The sequence below is a fragment of the Salmo trutta genome, chromosome 23 (assembly GCF_901001165.1).
Source record: "Salmo trutta chromosome 23, fSalTru1.1, whole genome shotgun sequence".
Lineage (NCBI taxonomy): Eukaryota > Metazoa > Chordata > Actinopteri > Salmoniformes > Salmonidae > Salmo > Salmo trutta.
In genome coordinates this window covers 45688326-45707085 of record NC_042979.1, presented here as the reverse complement: position 1 = coordinate 45707085, position 18760 = coordinate 45688326, and the positions used below count along the sequence as shown (strand labels likewise).

General features: G+C 43.5%; 2 protein-coding genes across 2 annotated transcripts in view; both read right to left on the bottom strand.

The window, feature by feature from the left end:
* Positions 1 to 2648, bottom strand: part of wdr7 (WD repeat domain 7) — a 149790-nt gene extending 147142 nt beyond the window's left edge. The window contains exon 1 of the mRNA XM_029710513.1: positions 2495 to 2648. The gene's annotated coding sequence lies outside the window, so the exon portion shown is untranslated. The remainder of the gene's footprint in view (positions 1 to 2494) is intronic.
* Positions 2649 to 3211: 563 nt separating this feature from the next.
* Positions 3212 to 18760, bottom strand: part of LOC115160149 (phospholipid-transporting ATPase IC) — a 44544-nt gene continuing 28995 nt past the window's right edge. The window contains exons 10-28 of the mRNA XM_029710510.1: positions 18057 to 18215; positions 17834 to 17922; positions 16044 to 16234; positions 15404 to 15612; positions 15086 to 15129; positions 14662 to 14818; positions 14035 to 14223; positions 13684 to 13796; positions 13242 to 13406; positions 10197 to 10308; positions 9780 to 9855; positions 9116 to 9248; positions 8637 to 8925; positions 8108 to 8331; positions 7269 to 7352; positions 6299 to 6544; positions 5914 to 6052; positions 5442 to 5572; positions 3212 to 5132 (exon numbers count right to left, since the gene is read on the bottom strand). Of these exons, the coding sequence (XP_029566370.1) occupies positions 4914 to 5132; positions 5442 to 5572; positions 5914 to 6052; positions 6299 to 6544; positions 7269 to 7352; positions 8108 to 8331; positions 8637 to 8925; positions 9116 to 9248; positions 9780 to 9855; positions 10197 to 10308; positions 13242 to 13406; positions 13684 to 13796; positions 14035 to 14223; positions 14662 to 14818; positions 15086 to 15129; positions 15404 to 15612; positions 16044 to 16234; positions 17834 to 17922; positions 18057 to 18215 (2969 nt within the window). The 3' untranslated portion in view covers positions 3212 to 4913. The remainder of the gene's footprint in view (positions 5133 to 5441; positions 5573 to 5913; positions 6053 to 6298; positions 6545 to 7268; positions 7353 to 8107; positions 8332 to 8636; positions 8926 to 9115; positions 9249 to 9779; positions 9856 to 10196; positions 10309 to 13241; positions 13407 to 13683; positions 13797 to 14034; positions 14224 to 14661; positions 14819 to 15085; positions 15130 to 15403; positions 15613 to 16043; positions 16235 to 17833; positions 17923 to 18056; positions 18216 to 18760) is intronic.

Sequence of the window (18760 nt, the reverse complement as noted above, 5' to 3'; positions counted from 1 at the left end):
GTGAGGGTAGGTAATAACACATCTGCCACGCTGATCCTCAACACTGGAGCCCTCCAGGGGTGCGTGCTCAGCCCCCTCCTGTACTCCCTGTTCACCCATGACTGCGTGGCCAAATACGACTCCAACACCATCATTAAGTTTGCAGACGACACAACAGTGATAGGCCTGATCACCGACAACGACGAGACAGCCTATAGGGAGGAGGTCAGAGACCTGACAGTGTGGTGCCAGGACAACAAACTCTCCCTCAACGTGAGCAAGACAAAGGAGCTGATCGTGGACTACAGGAAAAGGAGAGCCGAACAGGACCCTGTTTACGTCGACGGGGCTGTAGTGGAGCAGGTCGAGAGTGTCAAGGTCCTTGGTGTCCACATCACCAACAAACTATCATGGTCCAAACATACCGAGACAGTCATGAAGAGGGCACGACAACACCTTTTCCCCCTCAGGAGACGGAAACGATATGGCATGGGTCCTCAGATCCTCAAAAGGTTCTACAGCTGCACTATCGAGAGCATCCTGACTGGTTGCGTCACTGCCTGGTATGGCAACTGCTCGTACGTAGGGCCCAGTACATCACTGGGGCCAAGCTTCCGGCCATCCAGGACCTCTATACCAGGCAGCATCAGAGGAAGGCCCAAAGAATTGTCAAAGATTCCAGTCCCCCAAGTCATAAAATACTCTCTCTGATACCGCACGGCTAGCAGTACCAGAGCACCAAGTCGAGGGCCAAAAGGCTCCTTAACAGCTTCTACCACCAAGCTATAAGACTGCTGAACAAATAATCAAATGGCCACCGGACTATTACATTGACCCCCCCCCCCTCCATTTGTTTTTTTACACTGCTGCTACTCGTGGTTTATTATCTATGTAGTCACTTCACCCCTACCTACATGTACAAATTACCTACACTAACCTGTACCCCCGAATATTTACTCGGTACCAATACCCCCTGTATATAGCCTCGTTATTGTTATGTATGTGTTACTTTTCAATTTTATTAAGTAAATATTTTCTTAACTATTTCTTGAACTGCACTGTTGGTTAAGGGCTTGTAATGTAAGCATTTCACGTTAAGGTTGTATTCGGCACATGTGACAAATACAATTTGATTATGACAACCAATAAGTTGATAATTTTGTGTGCAACGCAAGTAAGCTTGTTTTTTAAAGAATAGCATGACTAGTCCAGTATCAGGTTACTTTGTAGAATGAAAGAGGATACCATAACCACTCTACTCTTTCCTGACAGGGCCCTATAAAAAAAAAAAAAAATGTATTTTTTATGCCTGATTCCATTTCGTTTTTTTCCCGGTTTCCATGTTACTGTTTTAATTCTTAAACAACTACATTGGATGTTCTTAGTCCACAACAATGCTTATTAAACCACTTGATTCTGGGGTGTCGTAAGGCCTACCTTTTATTCCAGTGTGGACCTACTAGCCGTTGCTTGGTGGTGTATCTGTAGCACGCATATGATGGTAGAGTTTATAAAACAAATAACGTTAACAGTCTACTTTGTACTTAACATTTAATTGAGAAAAAGCCTTTCCATATACCAGTGCAATTCTCATTAGCATCACCGCTAACGGCTAAACCAAGTTGTCGCTGCGCGCATCGCACATACGGGAATTATCCTCGTCTTTAGAGTCGCACTTAAGACAAGAACAGAATGGATAAGTGTTATGATGAATGTATTCATTTGACAGAGTTTAATACATTTAGTGGATTCCCTATTAAATTCAATACCCTTTTTCAATATTGTTGAATTGCGTAAAGTTGATTTTATAGGGTCCTACAAAGCCAACAGGCAGCCTGGTTAACAGCTACCAAGGCTGAACGGTGACACCAAGCAGCTTACTCTTTACCAACACACAGAACAAGTGAATCCACAATACTGTTTAGAAACACCCTGACATTAAAATAAATAAATCAGCAATACAGGGTAGTTGAAGTGTAGGGAAATGTAATGGATGCAGTCCGTCTACCGTGAACTGCGTGCAGACGACATTACACAAGACGTTGCGCAAAAATCATTCAATGGATGATCCTCAACCAACCAACCTGTTCAAAAGGTTTAGGTGCATGAAATAAACTCACTGAGTTGTTTATCATGTTTGTAACAACAACAAAAAACTGCTCAATCTTCTCTGTATCATGTATCTAGGTTATCGATTATTACAGACTTTGGTTTCCAATCGTTGCGAGATGAATGTTATTAGCCAGATAATGATATGTTGACACATATGAGCTAGCGAGCTAGCACATTATACGTTGAGAGACACTACCATGGCTAGCTCTGATATCTACGTATGCCATTGAAAGTAAAACGTCGTGTAACAAAAGACAGTACAGTATTATTCACTATATTGCATACCTTGGTAAAACCGTTAGCTTCGCTAGCAGGTGATAGCTTCGCTAGCCAGGTGATAGCTTCGCTAGCAGGTGATAGAAAAGAAAACTAAAATGGACAAATACGTTTTAAAAACACTTACCTATAACAGGTTCTACTGCACCATTAACTTTTCTTGGGAACAGTATTGATGAAATACTCAGTCAGTGTAGGTCATCGGTATTGTAATTCGTCTTGATCACTACACTCAGGTTCTGCAAATCCTCTCTAGTCAGCTGATTACGGGACAGCGTTGCCGTTCATCGATATTACTGCCGTAAACTATAACGTCTTGCGTTGGCAACCATCTTGGTTGTGGCAAATGGATATTCATCAAGGTAAATCAACCCAGTTCTAGGACTGCAGGTGGAGCACATGTCCCACTCCTGGGGTTAGTGTTGGTGCTGTATAAAACGTGTGTGTGTGGGTGGAGTAGGCTTCTCCACCTAACAATAATGTATTTGGGGCTTGTAAGCATTTCACTGTAAGGTCTACATTTACGTTTTAGTCATTTAGCAGACGCTCTTATCCAGAGCGACTTACAGTAGTGAATGCATACATTTCATACATTTTTTTGTTGTTGTACTGGCTCCCCGTGGGAATCGAACCCACAACCCTGGCGTTGCACACACCATGCTGGCGTTGCAAACACCATGCTCTACCAACTGAGCCACAGGGAAGACCACACCTGTTGTATTCGGCGCATGTGACAAATACAAATTTGACATATGAAACATGGAGAACAGCAAAACAGTGACTGCTTCTAGGCAGAAACCTTTTACTTTTCCCCCCCTCTACAATTTTGAGACCCGAAAGCAGCTCCTCTGTATCGGTACTTTTTATTCAAAGTCATTTTACATAATATGTTAAAAACAAGTTTTTAAAACGGTAGTGATAAGGGATTGTCCAATGGATCTGTTGCTGTATACCAAATGGACTGTAACTATTTGAAAAGGTTTGCGTAGATATGTTACTTTATACACAGAGAAACAAGTATGTAACAGAATAAACAGTACTGTCCAAAATGGCACTTCAATCCCTATATAGTGCACTATTTCTACCAGAGCCCTGGTCCAAGGTAGTGCACTATATAGGGATTCAAGTGCTATTTGTGACACACCCGCAGTGAGTTCAGTGAGTTCAGTTGACAGGCCATATTTATACAAGGCTGATATATAAAAGGAATATTGTGTATTTGGCAAATAACCATGGCTGAGTCTCAATGCAAATGCCCACATCTTTGTAGACTGAGACAGTGACACAGAACAAGAATGAGTTCTATTTTAGAATAGTTCATTCTATTTCTATGGTCCGAATATATAAAATGGATTGAAATGTCAATAGAAAGACAGCATTAAAATGGCAAATATTGCAAATCCATTCCTACTTCATAGATTAAAATTAGATAGAGTTATGGCTGACAACTGGCATCTCAGAATACTAGGTGTTACTAGCATCCGGTTTTGATTTGAAAATGGGGTTATTTAGCTCAGGTAAAACAACAGCTAGCATGTCCAGAGGTGCAGCAGGGTTCTATAGGGTTGATGTAAACAAATGGTTCATCTTTAAAAAGCATGTATACAATAAGTCCATGTCCATATGAAGCATGGCAAATGACTTACAGCAGTAAAGACACCATAAAATAAAAGCTGTTGAAAACATGTATAATCTAGTTAGGATCCAGCACTTATGAGCTTCCTTACGAGCCGACAAAAAAATAAAAAGCTGAAATTCTTTTGCATTGATTGATTATGACACCTTTCTGACTGCAAGTACGCATTTAAAAACGGACCCAGTAAATTAAAATCCAAACCAACAATAATATTCACAATATATTAAGACTGTTTAAAACATTTTTTTTAAAAAAGGCCAACTCCCAAGATCCAGAGGAAACGCAATCCTTGCAATAGATAGCATTACTTACACCGCGATAGGCAACATAACCAAATACTCCATGGCCCGTATTCACAAAGTGCTGCTCAAACATACATTTTCCCTTTTTGATCATATAAATAAGATCACATGTGCGGGAGGGGACCTGGTCCTAGATCAGCGCTCTAACCCTTGAGGCTTCATGAATACAGGCCAAGGTATGTCAGGAGTACCCAATGATGACAAGCTATGCTCCAACCATCCAGGTGAGGAGGAGAACTAAAATAAGACTTTTAAAATCCTGGACATTAAAACATTGGGTTTTTTTTACACAATAAACCGTATAACATTAACACCAACAGTAGCGCTTCGGTGAGCTTTTGGATGGTTAAGAGTCTTTGCATAGATTCAGACCATGCCAGGTCAGTGAGATGATGCCCAGTGGCATGTTCTCAGTTCCAGATGCATAGGGACAGGCTAGCCTGATCCCAGATCTGTTTGTGTTGTCCTGCCAACTCCTCTGGTCATTGTCACCATAGAAATCGTGTAATTTTACATCTATACATTTTATACCTATTGATTCCATATGCAAATTTTATGAGTAGACAAGACCGCACAAACAGATCTGGGACCAGTCTAGTGCCAGCATGTTACTGGCCTGGGGGGACCTCTGTGATACTGTCCCTGGGGTCGGGGCGAGCTGCAGCAGGCCGCCGTCGGATGCTGCGGCCTGACGCGATGAGGTCGGCGTAACCCCGGGAGTGAGAAAAAGCGTAGGCCGAGCGGCGGGAGCGTCTGTCGCGCTGGAACGGAGCCGGTTTCTTCTTCTCCTCTTCCTCTGCCTCATACTTCTTCCTGTTCCTCTGGACCTGCGGCGGCGAGAAACAAATATTCATAAACATTCATGAAATCGTTCATAAACAAGTTTAAAATATGGATGTGTGGTGGGTTTTTATTCAAGAGCACTTCAGACAGGGTGTAGTTTTCCAGATTTTGTGCTCCATTTCGAACGCCCCCAAAATCCACAGATCTCGGATACAAAAAAAAGATCTCTCACAATATTGCAGAAGCAACGAGCCGTACCATGGACATATCACAACCATGTCATACCAAAATATTACCAAATCAACACATTATGAGTAAAGTCATTTTCGGGGTTAGTAGTTGCTAGGCCTTACGTTGTCTCCAACGGACGGCCATATGGTTTTGCAGAGGAACTGAATGAAGATGACAGGTAGCAGGCTGATCCCCACAGTCAGGATGATGGTCAGCCACAGATAAGGCTGTCTGAGCGCGTTAGGGGCTACACCTGACACACACAGAAAAACAAAACATACGCTGGGTTAGAAAAGCACAGTAATTACTCATCATCATCACCATCTGTGACAAGAGCCATATGGCCAGGGTCAAGTTCATAAGGTGCAAACTGGAAGAAAGAACGGACAGAATTAGGGATGTACTACCTAAACTTGTCCAATAAGAAACATTCATTCAACATTGTGAAACGTTTTGCTATCGTCTGTGTGGCCGAATGAACACGACCCCAAGGTTAGTATTCATTAGGGCATACAATGTCCAGGTAGTCTCTCCCGGTTTTAGTCTGTTTTCATCCGTGTGAACAGGATCCAGATCTGAAGAGGCAGAACTCACCGGTGAAGGTGAAGGTTGACGGGAAGATGACGTGGATTCCTGCACTGTGGATATCGAACATGATCCCAAAGTATATGGCTATACTGCAGAGGACGGCGAAGCAGTTCACAAAGGTCCAGTACGACGTCTCCAGAGATATCTGGGAGAGGAGTATGAGAGACAGAAAGTTACATCATCTATTCCAACACTGTAGGAGGAAACAGCACTTGCTGTATAAATAAGGCTCGTCGTTTTTCTTATTTTTTTTTAAACAGATTTCTGAAAACAGACAAGAGTTTGTTTCTTGTGTCTACATGTGAGCTGTGGAATGAATTTCCCTTTTGAAGGACAATAAAACATAATCAATCCACCAATCAATAAATCCATTGAGGAAGAAGTCAGCTACCTGCAGGTTGACGGTGAAGATGAGAGAAGAGGCCATGACCACAGCGAGGGACTGGTAGTCTGACGGTGCCTCTCCGTCCTGCCCCATGGTCTGGAGGAACGCCCCGTACGGGATGAAGAAGACCACCAGAGAGGTGAAGATGCCGTGGAACAGACTGATGAAGAAGTTCTTGTAGTTGAACAGCGCCCCCTGCTGACCAGGGAGGTATAACTTGGGGAACTTTCTGCTCAGTTTGTCGTTCACGTCCTTCAAGGAAACAGGAAATAGAAATGTCATATTAGCTCAGGGCTTCCCAAACATGTACTGCACATTATCCCAAAATTGACACTTAAATGCAGGGGACTCGACTTGGACAAGGCTTGTTAAGGCTGCGTGTTCAGTCACTAAATTTTAGGTCCCGCAGGCTGTACCAACACATTTATTAGTTTAAGAGATCCTTTGTTGGCACTAAGCGGTTGTATTCTTTACCCCTTTGAAGATAATTTGTTTGATAATAAGCTGAAATATTTTCTCAATGGGCCCAGGGGGATCCCACACAGTATCTCGACCCCAAGTTTAGGAACCACTGAATTAGCTTAACAATGACGTGTCACGCGATCGGAATAAGACAGAGTGATAAAACAAACAAAAAAAAGGGGGAGTTTTCATTCAATGTTCATCATTAAAAACAGTGAACACAGAGCCTGTTACCTCTATGAAAAGCCCAGCTTGTCCAGCTGGCATTTGAAGGGGACCTGAATTCTGGCGCCCAGTGTGTACAGCCAAGTTATCGTTACTCATTGTGTTATTACTTTTCTACAGTATTATTTCTCAATTTTTCTTTCTCTCTGCATTGTTGGGAAGGTCCCGTAAGTAACTATTTCACTGTTGTTTATGAAGCATGTGACAAATAAAATTAGATTTGGATATATTATGGACATTTTCAAAAATGACAACAAACATTCTACATGTATCTCCTTTAATAGCTTACCTGATCCAACAAGCCAACCAGCAGGACAGGAAGAGAGCTGTACATCACATTGTACAAGGTGATGAACCAATCTTCATAGGCAACCTGGAGTGGTATCATAAAGTCATATATCACACGATAACTTACTCCTCTATTTTGAGATTTTATTTAACTAGGCAAATAAAGAATTGTTATTTGAATGAGAACTCAACTCTTCCCAGTCATCTTTTTTAATTATTGAAAAAAATATATACACTTTTATTTAACTAGGCAAGTCAGTTAAGAACAAATTCTTATTTACAATGACGGCCTACCGGGGAACAGTGGGTTAACTGCCTTGTTCAGGGGCAGAATGACAGATTTTTACCTTGTCAGCTCGGGGATTCGATCCAGCAACCTTTCAGTTACTGGCCCAACGCTCTAACCACTAGGCTACCTGCCGCCCCTCTATCATCAAATACACGTCCACATTTAGGATCAATCATCTGTACCATAGTATATGGTACAAAAGTCATTTTGGGGTTTTGAAGTCAGTCTAGATAAGTGGTCGTTGAAAATGCAGTTTAGACAGGTGGTGCCCTAAATGGCACCCTAAGTCTCTGGTCAAAAGTAGTGCACTATTTAGGGAATAGGGCTCTGGTCAAAAGTAGTGCACTATTTAGGGAATAGGGCTCTGGTCAAAAGTAGTGCACTATTTAGGGAATAGGGCTCTGGTCAAAAGTAGTGCAATATTTAGGGAATAGGGCTCTGGTCAAAAGTAGTGCAATATTTAGGGAATAGGGCTCTGGTCAAAAGTAGTACACTATTTAAGGAATAGGGTGCCAGTTGGGACACACCCTACCTCTAGAACATTCCCTCACCTGAGCTGAGAACCCATTGAAGAAGGAGTACCAGAAGTGGACCAGGGTGAAGGCAAAGTTCTTGAAGAAGAAGTAGCGGAGGAACTTGCACATGCGGATGTAGGACCAACGGCCGTGGACCAGCAGGAGACGCTCCAGGTACCGGAACTGAGCGAAGGCATAGTCACTGGACATCACCGCCTGCATGCCCTCCTGACCGGATATACCCACACCGATGTCTGCAGCTGGAGAGACAGAGACAGAGAGAGAGGTAGAGAGAGAGGCAGAGAGAGAGGCAGAGAGAGAGGCAGAGAGAGAGGCAGAGAGAGAGGCAGAGAGGCAGAGAGGTGGGGGGGAGAAGAAAGTGAAACAAAAACAGAGAATTTGTCTCCAACAGCTGAAGAGGTGAAGAGTTTGCAAAGGGGGAGTAGAAATCACATAACCACTTCACTACAAAAGGCTTTGTGGTGAAAACTACAATTCAGCTAATAACAACTGCTAACAAATAATGAATCATTTTACAGTAAATCAAATGAATATCCTCCCGTACTCTTGATCATGTTGACGTCGTTGGCTCCGTCTCCGATGGACAGCGTGACAGCCTTCTTATACTTCTTCACCAGGCTGACCACGTTGGCCTTCTGTTTGGGCGTGACGCGACAACAGATGACCGCCTCGCACTCGCACGCCATGTTCACAAAGTCTACCTGACGACTCTCCTTCTCCCAGTCGTCGATTGGCTGGGTGGAATCATGGGGCGTGGCAGAGACGGGTCTCTTTCCAAGACGCTTCAAGCGAAGGCGACGGCGTTTCTTCTTTTTCTCGTATAAGATCTCGTTCTGTGGAGAGAAACACAGACTATTTAGTCTTTACAAGAAAAATATACTTTTGTTCAAACAAAAAGGAAAAACCTCACAAAAACAATTAAATAAAAAATGTCTATGTAAATATTAGGCGGGGTCAAGTGTACGCCTTTAATGATCATTTCATGTTGAACAGCAACACTAACTAGTAATAGTCTCCACTCACCAGCCAGCCTCCAGTGATGATGAGTGCGTTCTTGCCAGGCTCGGGGAAGAACGGATCTGGTACCTTCTTCCTGGTTCGACCGGACGCAGGCAGTTGGTCCCTCCGGTTTGCCTGTCTGATTCGCAGCTTCTCACTATCACACACACACACACACACACACACACACACAAGACCATCAAACATCAGAACTACATCTTACAGTGTATTATCATAACTTCACTCTGCAAATACAGCAGTAGCCTAGCCTTTACAGCAGTAGCCTAGCCTTTACAGCAGCAACCTAGCCTTTACAGCAGCAGCCTAGCCTTTACAGCAGTAGCCTAGCCTTTACAGCAGTAGCCTAGCCTTTACAGCAGTAGCCTAGCCTTTACAGCAGTAGCCTAGCCTTTACAGCAGCAGCCTAGCCTTTACAGCAGCAGCCTAGCCTTTACAGCAGTAGCCTAGCCTTTACAGCAGCAGCCTAGCCTTTACAGCAGCAGCCTAGCCTTTACAGCAGTAGCCTAGCCTTTACAGCAGCAACCTAGCCTTTACAGCAGCAACCTAGCCTTTACAGCAGCAGCCTAGCCTTTACAGCAGCAGCCTAGCCTTTACAGCAGCAACCTAGCCTTTACAGCAGCAACCTAGCCTTTACAGCAGCACTTCTCCTCTAATATCTTAAACCTACTTGATATCATCTCCATAGTGGATCTGCATGTCATCGGTGAGCAGCTCACAGGAATAGCCAATGTTCTCAGCCGTTTCTACAGGGAAGGAAATGTTCATGTTAATGTCATCAGTAAACATTTAATCCATCAAGAGGCAAACTCGGTGAAGTAGCAGCTCGAGATGTTATCTTAGTCATTAAGTCAACAGTAGCACATTGTTGGGAGGTAAAAATGGACTGCAGCCCAAGTGGCACCATATTCCCTATACTGTCCAGAAGTGCATTACTACGGCCCTGGTTAAAAGGCAGTGTGTTAAATAGGGAACAGGGATGGAATCCTACTGTAGCCCAGTCTCTGGTTAGATAGAGAGATGAACATTCCAGACGAAGGCTGGTCGCCATGTGAACACAGCTTATCTAGACTTTCTTATCTCCTACCTTTCTTATCTCCAGTGAGAACCCAGATCTTAATGTCAGCCTTCGCCAGCTTGGCGATGGTCTCAGGAACCCCGTCCTGTAGCTTGTCCTCGATGGCAGTTGCTCCGATCATCTAAGAAAGGACATAAACAATGCAAACCCGGGTGACTTTTCAGAGCAGAAAGTGGCGGCTTTAATAAAAGCATGAGTCAGATTTCTTTGGTAACACGAGATTAGGGGTGTTAACCCCGGTGTTCTGATTACATTTACAATCTGGCCCTCATACCATCATGGCCACCTAATCATCCCCAGCTTCCAACTGGCTCATTCATCCCCACTCTCTCCTGTAAAGCCCATTCTGGGGGGAAGCTGCTATAGACCAGTGCTAACATTCAGTATCTGGATAATATGTGTGAAATGCTTGATAATATATGTGATATCAACAGAGATGTATATTTTCTGGGTGATTTAAATATTGACTGGCTTTCATCAGGCTGTCCATTCAAGAGAAAGCTTCAAACTGTAACTAGTGCCTGCAACCTGGTTCAGGTTATCAGTCAACCTACCAGGGTGGTTACAAACAGAACAGGAATTAAATCATCAACATGTATTGATCACATCTTTACTGATGCTGCAGGTATTTGCTTTAAAGCAGCATCCAAATCCATAGGATGTAGTGATCACAATATAGTAGCCATATCTAGGAAAACCAACGTTCCAAAGGCTGGGCCTAATATAGTGTATGAGAGGTCATACAATAAGTTTTGTAGTGATTCCTATGTTGTTGATGTAAATAATATTTGTTGGTCTGTAATGAGGAGCAACCAGACACTTGACACATTTATGAAATTGCTTATTCCATTAAGCACGCACCCATTAAGAAAATTACTGTAAAAACTAAAAGCATTGTATTTTGTACAAATCACTCAGTAAGCCCAAAACCTCAACAACATCTCGTAATGAATTATGTGGAAATTGAGCAAGTTGAGGAGACTAAACTGTCATGGTCAAAACATGTTGATAGAACAGTAGCTAAGATGGGGAGAAGTCTGTCCATAATAAAGCTCTGCTCTGCCTTCTTAACAACACTATCAACAAGGCAGGTCCTACAGGCCCTAGTTTTGTCGCACCTGGACTACTGTTCAGTCGTGTGGTCAGGTGCCACAAAGAGGGACTTAGGAAAATTTCAGTTGGCTCAGAACAGGGCAGCACGGCTGGCCCTTGGATGTACACAGAGAGCAAACATTAATAACATGCATGTCCATCTCTCATGGCTCAAAGCGGAAGAGAGATTGACTTCATCACTACTTGTTTTTGTAAGAGGTGTTGACAAGTGGGATGTACCGAGCTGTCTGTTTAAAATACTAGCACACAGCTCTGACACCCACGCATACCCCACAAGTGGCGCAGCGGTCTAAGGCACTGCATCTCAGTGCTAGAGGCGTCACTACAGACCCTGGTTCGATTCCAGGCTGAATCACATCCGGCTGTGATTAGGACTCCCATAGGGCGGCACACAATTGGCCCAGCGTCGTCCAGGTTAGGGTTTGGCCGGGGTAGGCCGTCATTATAAATAACAATTTGTTCTTAACTGACTTTACTAGTTAAATAAAGGTAAAAAAAAGAAAAACAAGACATGCCACCAGAGGTCTCTTCACAGTCCCCAAGTCCAGAACAGACTATGGGAGGCACACAGTACTACATAGAGCCATGACTACATGGAATCTGATAAAAAAAATAAAAAAAAAATTAAAAACAGGTAAAAATACACCTTATGGAGCAACGGGGACTGTGAAGAAACACACACGTACAGACACATGCATACGCACACATTGTGATATTGTTGTATTTGAACATTTTGTGCTGTGGATATGTGGCAGTGTAGGGATGTTATATGATGTACTGTTATCTTTAGTTAATTCAGTACAAACATAGCTCACTGTTCTATCTGTAATGTGGGTGCTTGGTGTGTTTGGACCCCAGGAAGAGTAGCTGCTGCCTTGGCAGGAACTAATGGGGATCCATAATAAACCCCAGGAAGAGTAGCTGCTGCCTTGGCAGGAACTAATGGGGATCCATAATAAACCCCAGGAAGAGTAGCTGCTGCCTTGGCAGGAACTAATGGGGATCCATAATAAACCCCAGGAAGAGTAGCTGCTGCCTTGGCAGGAACTAACGGGGATCCATAATAAACCCCAGGAAGAGTAGCTGCTGCCTTGGCAGGAACTAACGGGGATCCATAATAAACCCCAGGAAGAGTAGCTGCTGCCTTGGCAGCTGCTGCCTTGGCAGGAACTAAATGGGGATCCATAATAAACCCCAGGAAGAGTAGCTGCTGCCTTGGCAGGAACTAACGGGGATCCATAATAAACCCCAGGAAGAGTAGCTGCTGCCTTGGCAGGAACTAACGGGGATCCATAATAAACCCCAGGAAGAGTAGCTGCTGCCTTGGCAGGAACTAACGGGGATCCATAATAAACCCCAGGAAGAGTAGCTGCTGCCTTGGCAGGAACTAACGGGGATCCATAATAAACCCCAGGAAGAGTAGCTGCTGCCTTGGCAGGAACTAAATGGGGATCCATAATAAACCCCAGGAAGAGTAGCTGCTGCCTTGGCAGGAACTAATGGGGATCCATAATAAACCACAGGAAGAGTAGCTGCTGCCTTGGCAGGAACTAATGGGGATCCATAATAAACCCCAGGAAGAGTAGCTGCTGCCTTGGCAGGAACTAAATGGGGATCCATAATAAACCCCAGGAAGAGTAGCTGCTGCCTTGGCAGGAACTAATGGGGATCCATAATAAACCCCAGGAAGAGTAGCTGCTGCCTTGGCAGGAACTAAATGGGGATACGTAATAAACACAAATACAAACTATTCCCCAGGTCGTTGCTGTAAATGAGAATGTGTTCAGGCAACTTACCTGGTAAAATAATGGTTAAAAAAAACAGTTTACTTAAAGACTGATGGCATCTTATTATTAGATCTTAATGATCCTGACCAAAATGTCAGCCCTCTACATTGTAGAAGTGATTTGATTGGTTGAAGTATTTGGAGCGTCGTCCTACCATGAAGTTGTTCTCAATCTGTTCATACACTCGATCTAGAGCAGCCTCCCTGTTGCCCATAGCAACACTGGCATCCTTGTGCTTCTTAGCCCAGGCGTCAAACTCCTGCTTACTGATATCCTTGTAACACAAACACAGGGTCCGGAGAGTCTGGTTGGCAAAGATCTACAATGGAAGAGAAATGATTCCAATGATGCACCAATGGAAAAACATGCATCATCTATTTTGTTTTTTTTAGAAACTATTTGTTACGTGACCACAATGTCCTAGCTCAGAGTTCAACCACACGTCAAACTAAGGCCACTACTACTCCACATAGGCTCAAAGTCAATACAGCAAAGGTCTCAAACTATAATGTCAGAATGTGGCCCCTGAGCAAAAGGAGTTTGGCACCACCTGCCATATTATTAAAAACACCCCAGAACAGATATTGTTAACTCACGTCCAGAGCAGTCTGGGTCTCTTCCTTGTGTTTGGAGTTAGGAGAGAGGCGTTCGTAGATGACCGTGTCTGCTCCTTTACAGTACAAACGGATCCGACCATCGGGGAACCTCACTGTGTGTGTGTGAGAGAGTGAGAGAGAGAGAGAGAGAGAAGACAGCACGTTAGGGAGATGGTCACAGTGAAAGGGCTAATTTTGCTAAATTCCAGCTTTCCCAAAGTTCCCCAAAAATCCAGGCCAGCTGGAGGATTTCTAAAAATCATCAGGAATAAACAGGAACTCTAAAATATCCAGAGGTTTTACAACCCTACAAAAGTCCCAGGGGGTCGCAGACTTTAAACAGACACTCACGGATGACGGACATGCGTTTGCGGTCGCTGTTAAAGTCGAGCAGGGCCAACACCTCGTAGGTCATTTCCCGGTCCATCTCGCTGATGGTGATGGTGTCCTGGGTACGGGACAGGAACACAAAACCAAAGTTCCTGGCAGCCGTCACCAGAGCTCCCTCGTCGGGAGAGGCTGCCTGGTACACCAACTCATCTGAGGATTGAGGACAACAGACGCACATCAACTCTGGGGTCAAAGGTTATGTTACACCAGTATTATAGACTATTCGTCAGTGTCTGCAGTATGCTAAACTAAGACTACCTGTTTGTGTATGTTCCTATTAATATTGGTCCGGTTCCCCAAGACAACAGATAAAGATCGATCCTGGACTAAGAAGCATTTTTTTACATTTACATTTTAGCCATTTAGCAGACGCTCTTATCCAGAGCGACTTACAGTAGTGAATGCATACATTTCATTTCATGCATTTTTTTTTTTTTTGTACAATAAATTCTCCATTGACTATGTTTTTTTTTTTTTTTTCAGGACCAGGCTTTATAGGTGTCCAGGATACCAGCCCATTTGGTATAATCAGTGATTACTGAACTTTGACCTCTAGCATCACTAGAATGCATCTTGTCTAGTGCTCACCTTCTTTCTGCTCCACCATGACAGTGTGACACAGAGACAGCAGCTTGAAGAACTCCAGCGCGTCTTTGTCCTTCTTGGACCGGATGCAGGCCACCAGGGAATGATCCAGGTACTCAAACTTGCTGTCTGCGTGCTTGTTCCAGCTGAAATCCACTGGCTGTGAAGAACCGAGGGGAAGAAATTACCATCAACACAATGCTACAGATAGACTCGGAAGACCGGTTTCCTGGACCCATATTAAGCCTAGGTCCTTGACTATCAACACTTTCAAAATGGGGATTGAACACGTTTTTTTTAGTCTGGGACTACGCTTGATCTGTGTCCGGGAAACTGACCCTAATAATCTCTCGCAACAGATGTTAAAATGTAAAGCATTTTGAATAGCAGAAATACGTGACAATCTGAATAGAATGGTAAACCTGACCTTTCCACGATTCAGACTCACTCCCTCCACAGTGGTCGGGTCGCCTGGCAAAATGAAAAGTATCGGTTAGTTGTTATACTGAGCCGTGTAACAGTATACAGACGTCTTCATATCTTTACATCCTTTTTTGTCATGTTTACCACAATGCAGTGGGGCCAGATAGAATGTCCTTCCAAGCCAAGATATAAGTGTAGCATGATACACTGCAGTACCCATAATGCTCTGTACAACCTAGCGATTTTTTTTATCTTCATGAAGATGTTCCTCTCTTCTCCTTATCAATACAGGGTGTCAGAAACGAAAGGACATTTCTCTAACCGAAGGTGCGTCCGGCGATGGTGCACTTCTTGAAGGCCATGATGTTCTGCGTGAGAGTACCGGTCTTGTCTGAGAAGATGTACTCGATCTGACCCAGTTGTTCATTGAGGGTGGTGGTACGGGCCTTGGCTGGCGTGTCTTTCTCCTGGTAGTACATCTGAAGGTCCCAGTTGATGAACTTCGACTGGCCCAAACGAATCACTTCCACACTGGACAGGAAGTAGAGGAAATAACATCATGACAGTCAAGTTAGGAGAAATTATCCAGGTAGATTTTTTATTTTTTTCCATCAGAAACACAATGTCTGTGTGTTAGAATAGGAGGGCTGGAACTAGAACATTAAACAGCTGTAATAAAGTCGGTGGAAGTAGAAAGTAGAGATTATAAATACACACTTCAAATCTTAGTCAGATTAAGAGATATTCATTGTTCTACTTCTCCATCAGGTTAGTCTCTGCTAACAGACGAAAACACAGCTGGCCAGAGGAGAGATTCCGGGTTGCTGATATTAGCCTCAGGTAAACTGGCATCTGTGTGTTAGGATAATTGGAACTTGGATACATGACCATTCTGATCCTGACACAACCATCTCTCTTCTGAGATCGAGGGTACGAGCTAGCCTGGGTTTGAGACGACTCACCTGACGTAGAGGGAGATGGGAACCATGGTGTTGAGCACGATGATGTACCCCCAGAAGCTGAGGAATCCTCTGTAAGAAGCAGTCTGGTCCTTGCCATCTTTCAGATACCATGCCCTGCTGCCTACCTCCTCGTACCAGAAGGAGTTTCCGATGGCCAGGCCAGCACACAACAGGATCAGGATTACAAAGATCTGGTGGAGGGAAGAGGGAGAAGGGATGAGCATTTGGATGGAGTTCTTCCACTGCATGTACAGTGCCTTCAGAGAGTATTCACAACCCCTTGACTGACTCCACATTTATTGTTGTGTTACAGCCCGAATTAAACATTTATTCAATTGAGATTGTGTCACTGGCCTACACACAATACCCCACATAATGTTGTGGAATTATGCTTTTGGAAATGTTAACAAATGAATTAAAAATGAAAAGCTGAAATGTCTTGAGTCAATAAGTATTGAAGCCCTTTGGCAAGTCACATAATTAGTTGCATGGACTCACTATGTGTGAAATAAAAGTGTTTAACATGATTTTCGAATGACTACCTCATCTCTGTAACACACACATACAATTATCTGTAAGGTCCCTCAGTAGAGCAATGAATTTTAAACACAGATTCAAACACAAAGACCAAGGAGGTTTTTCAATGCCTTGCAAAGGGCACCTATTGGTAGATGGGTAAACATAAATAAAGGAGACATTGATTATCCCTTGAGCATGGTGAAGTTATTAATTACACTTTGGATGGTGTATCAATTCACCCAGTCACTACAAAGATACAGGCTTCCTTCCTAACTCAGTTGCCAGAGAGGAAGGAAACCTCTCCGGGATGCCCCCATGAAGCCAATGGTGCTTTTAAAACAGTTATAAAGTTTAATGGCTGTGATCTGAGAATGGATCAACAAAATTATAGTTCCTCCAATACTAACCTAATTGACAGAGTGAAAAGGAGAAAGCCTGTACAGAATAAAAATATTCCAAAACATGCATCCTATTTGCAACATTGCACTAAAGTAAAACTGCAATACAAAGCATTATGTTTGGGGCAAATCCAACAACATCCCTGAGAACCACTCTTCTTATTTTCAAGCATGGTGGTGGCTGCATCATGTTATGAGTATGCTTGTCATCAGCAAGGATTAGGGAGTTTTTTAGGGTCGAAAGAAACGGAATAGAGCTAAGCACAGGCAAAATCCTAGAGGAAAACCTGGTTCAGTCTGCTTTCCACCAGACACTGGGAGATGAATTCACCTTTCAGCAGGACAATAACCTAAAACACAAGGCCAAATATACACTGCAGTTGATGACTAAGAAGAAAGTGAATGTTCCTGAGTGGCCAGTTTGGACTTATGGAAAATATATGGCAAGACTGAAAAAAATGGCTGTCTAGCAATGATCAACAACCAACTTGACAGAGCTTGAAGAATTTTAAAAATGGGTTCATATTGCACAATCCAGGTGTGAAAAGCTCTTAGAGACTCACCAAGCTGTAATCGCTGACAAATGTGATTCTAACATGTATTGACTTAGGGGTGTAAATACTTAAGGAAAATTTGATATCTGTATTTCATTTTTAATACATTTGCAAAAAAAATCACTTTGTCATTATGGGCTATTGTGTGTAGATGGGTGAGCAATTAAATTAATCCATTTTGAATTCAGCCTGTAACAACAAAATGTAGAATAAGTCATGGAGTATGAATGCTTTCTGAAGGTACTGTAGATAACTGTTAAGAGACTTCATTTCATACAGGCTGAAATATTGCGAGGGGATGACTGAGTGTACCACTTACACTATACACCATGTAGTTCATCAGCTCATCGATTTTAGTCCTCTTGAATCTGGTCTTGCCCCCATTCCTCATGATTTTAGTGTCAGCGCCTACACCAGAACGGTGAACAAACAGAAGTGCAAAGGGTTTGGATGAGATTAAGTCCAAGGCAACAATATTTGCAAAATGGCATAACCGTGGTCGTTGGTGTGTGTTCATTGATTCCCGAAAAGTGTGTACTTACCTGCGAAGATGACCAGTCCGTGACACGCGTCAGTGTTTCTGATCCTACATCCTCTCAGCATCATGTTGTCCAGATCCAGAGGGAATCGGTCCTTCCTCCAACGCATGGTCCCAGTGAACTTATCCAGACGGTTGTTAGGCTCCTCACACACTATCATGGCTGTATGAGGAAACAAGACAACACACTATCCTGGCTGTATGAGGGAACAAGGTAACAGTGTCCACACTACCCTGGATATATGGGGGAACAGTGACCACACTATCCTGGATATATGGGGGAACAGTGTCCACACTATCCTGGATATATGAGGGAACAGTGTCCACACTATCCTGGATATATGGGGGAACAAAGTAACAGTGTCCACACTATCCTGGATATATGGGGAAACAAGGTAACAGTGTCCACACTATCCTGGATATATGGGGGAACAGTGTCCACACTATCCTGGATATATGGGGGAACAGTGTCCACACTATCCTGGATATATGGGGGAACAGTGTCCACACTATCCTGGATATATGGGGGAACAGTGACCACACTATCCTGGATATATGGGGGAACAGTGTCCACACTATCCTGGATATATGGGGGAACAGTGTCCACACTATCCTGGATATATGGGGGAACAAGGTAACAGTGTCCACACTATCCTGGATATATGGGGGAACAAGGGAACAGTGTCCACACTATCCTGGCTGTATGAG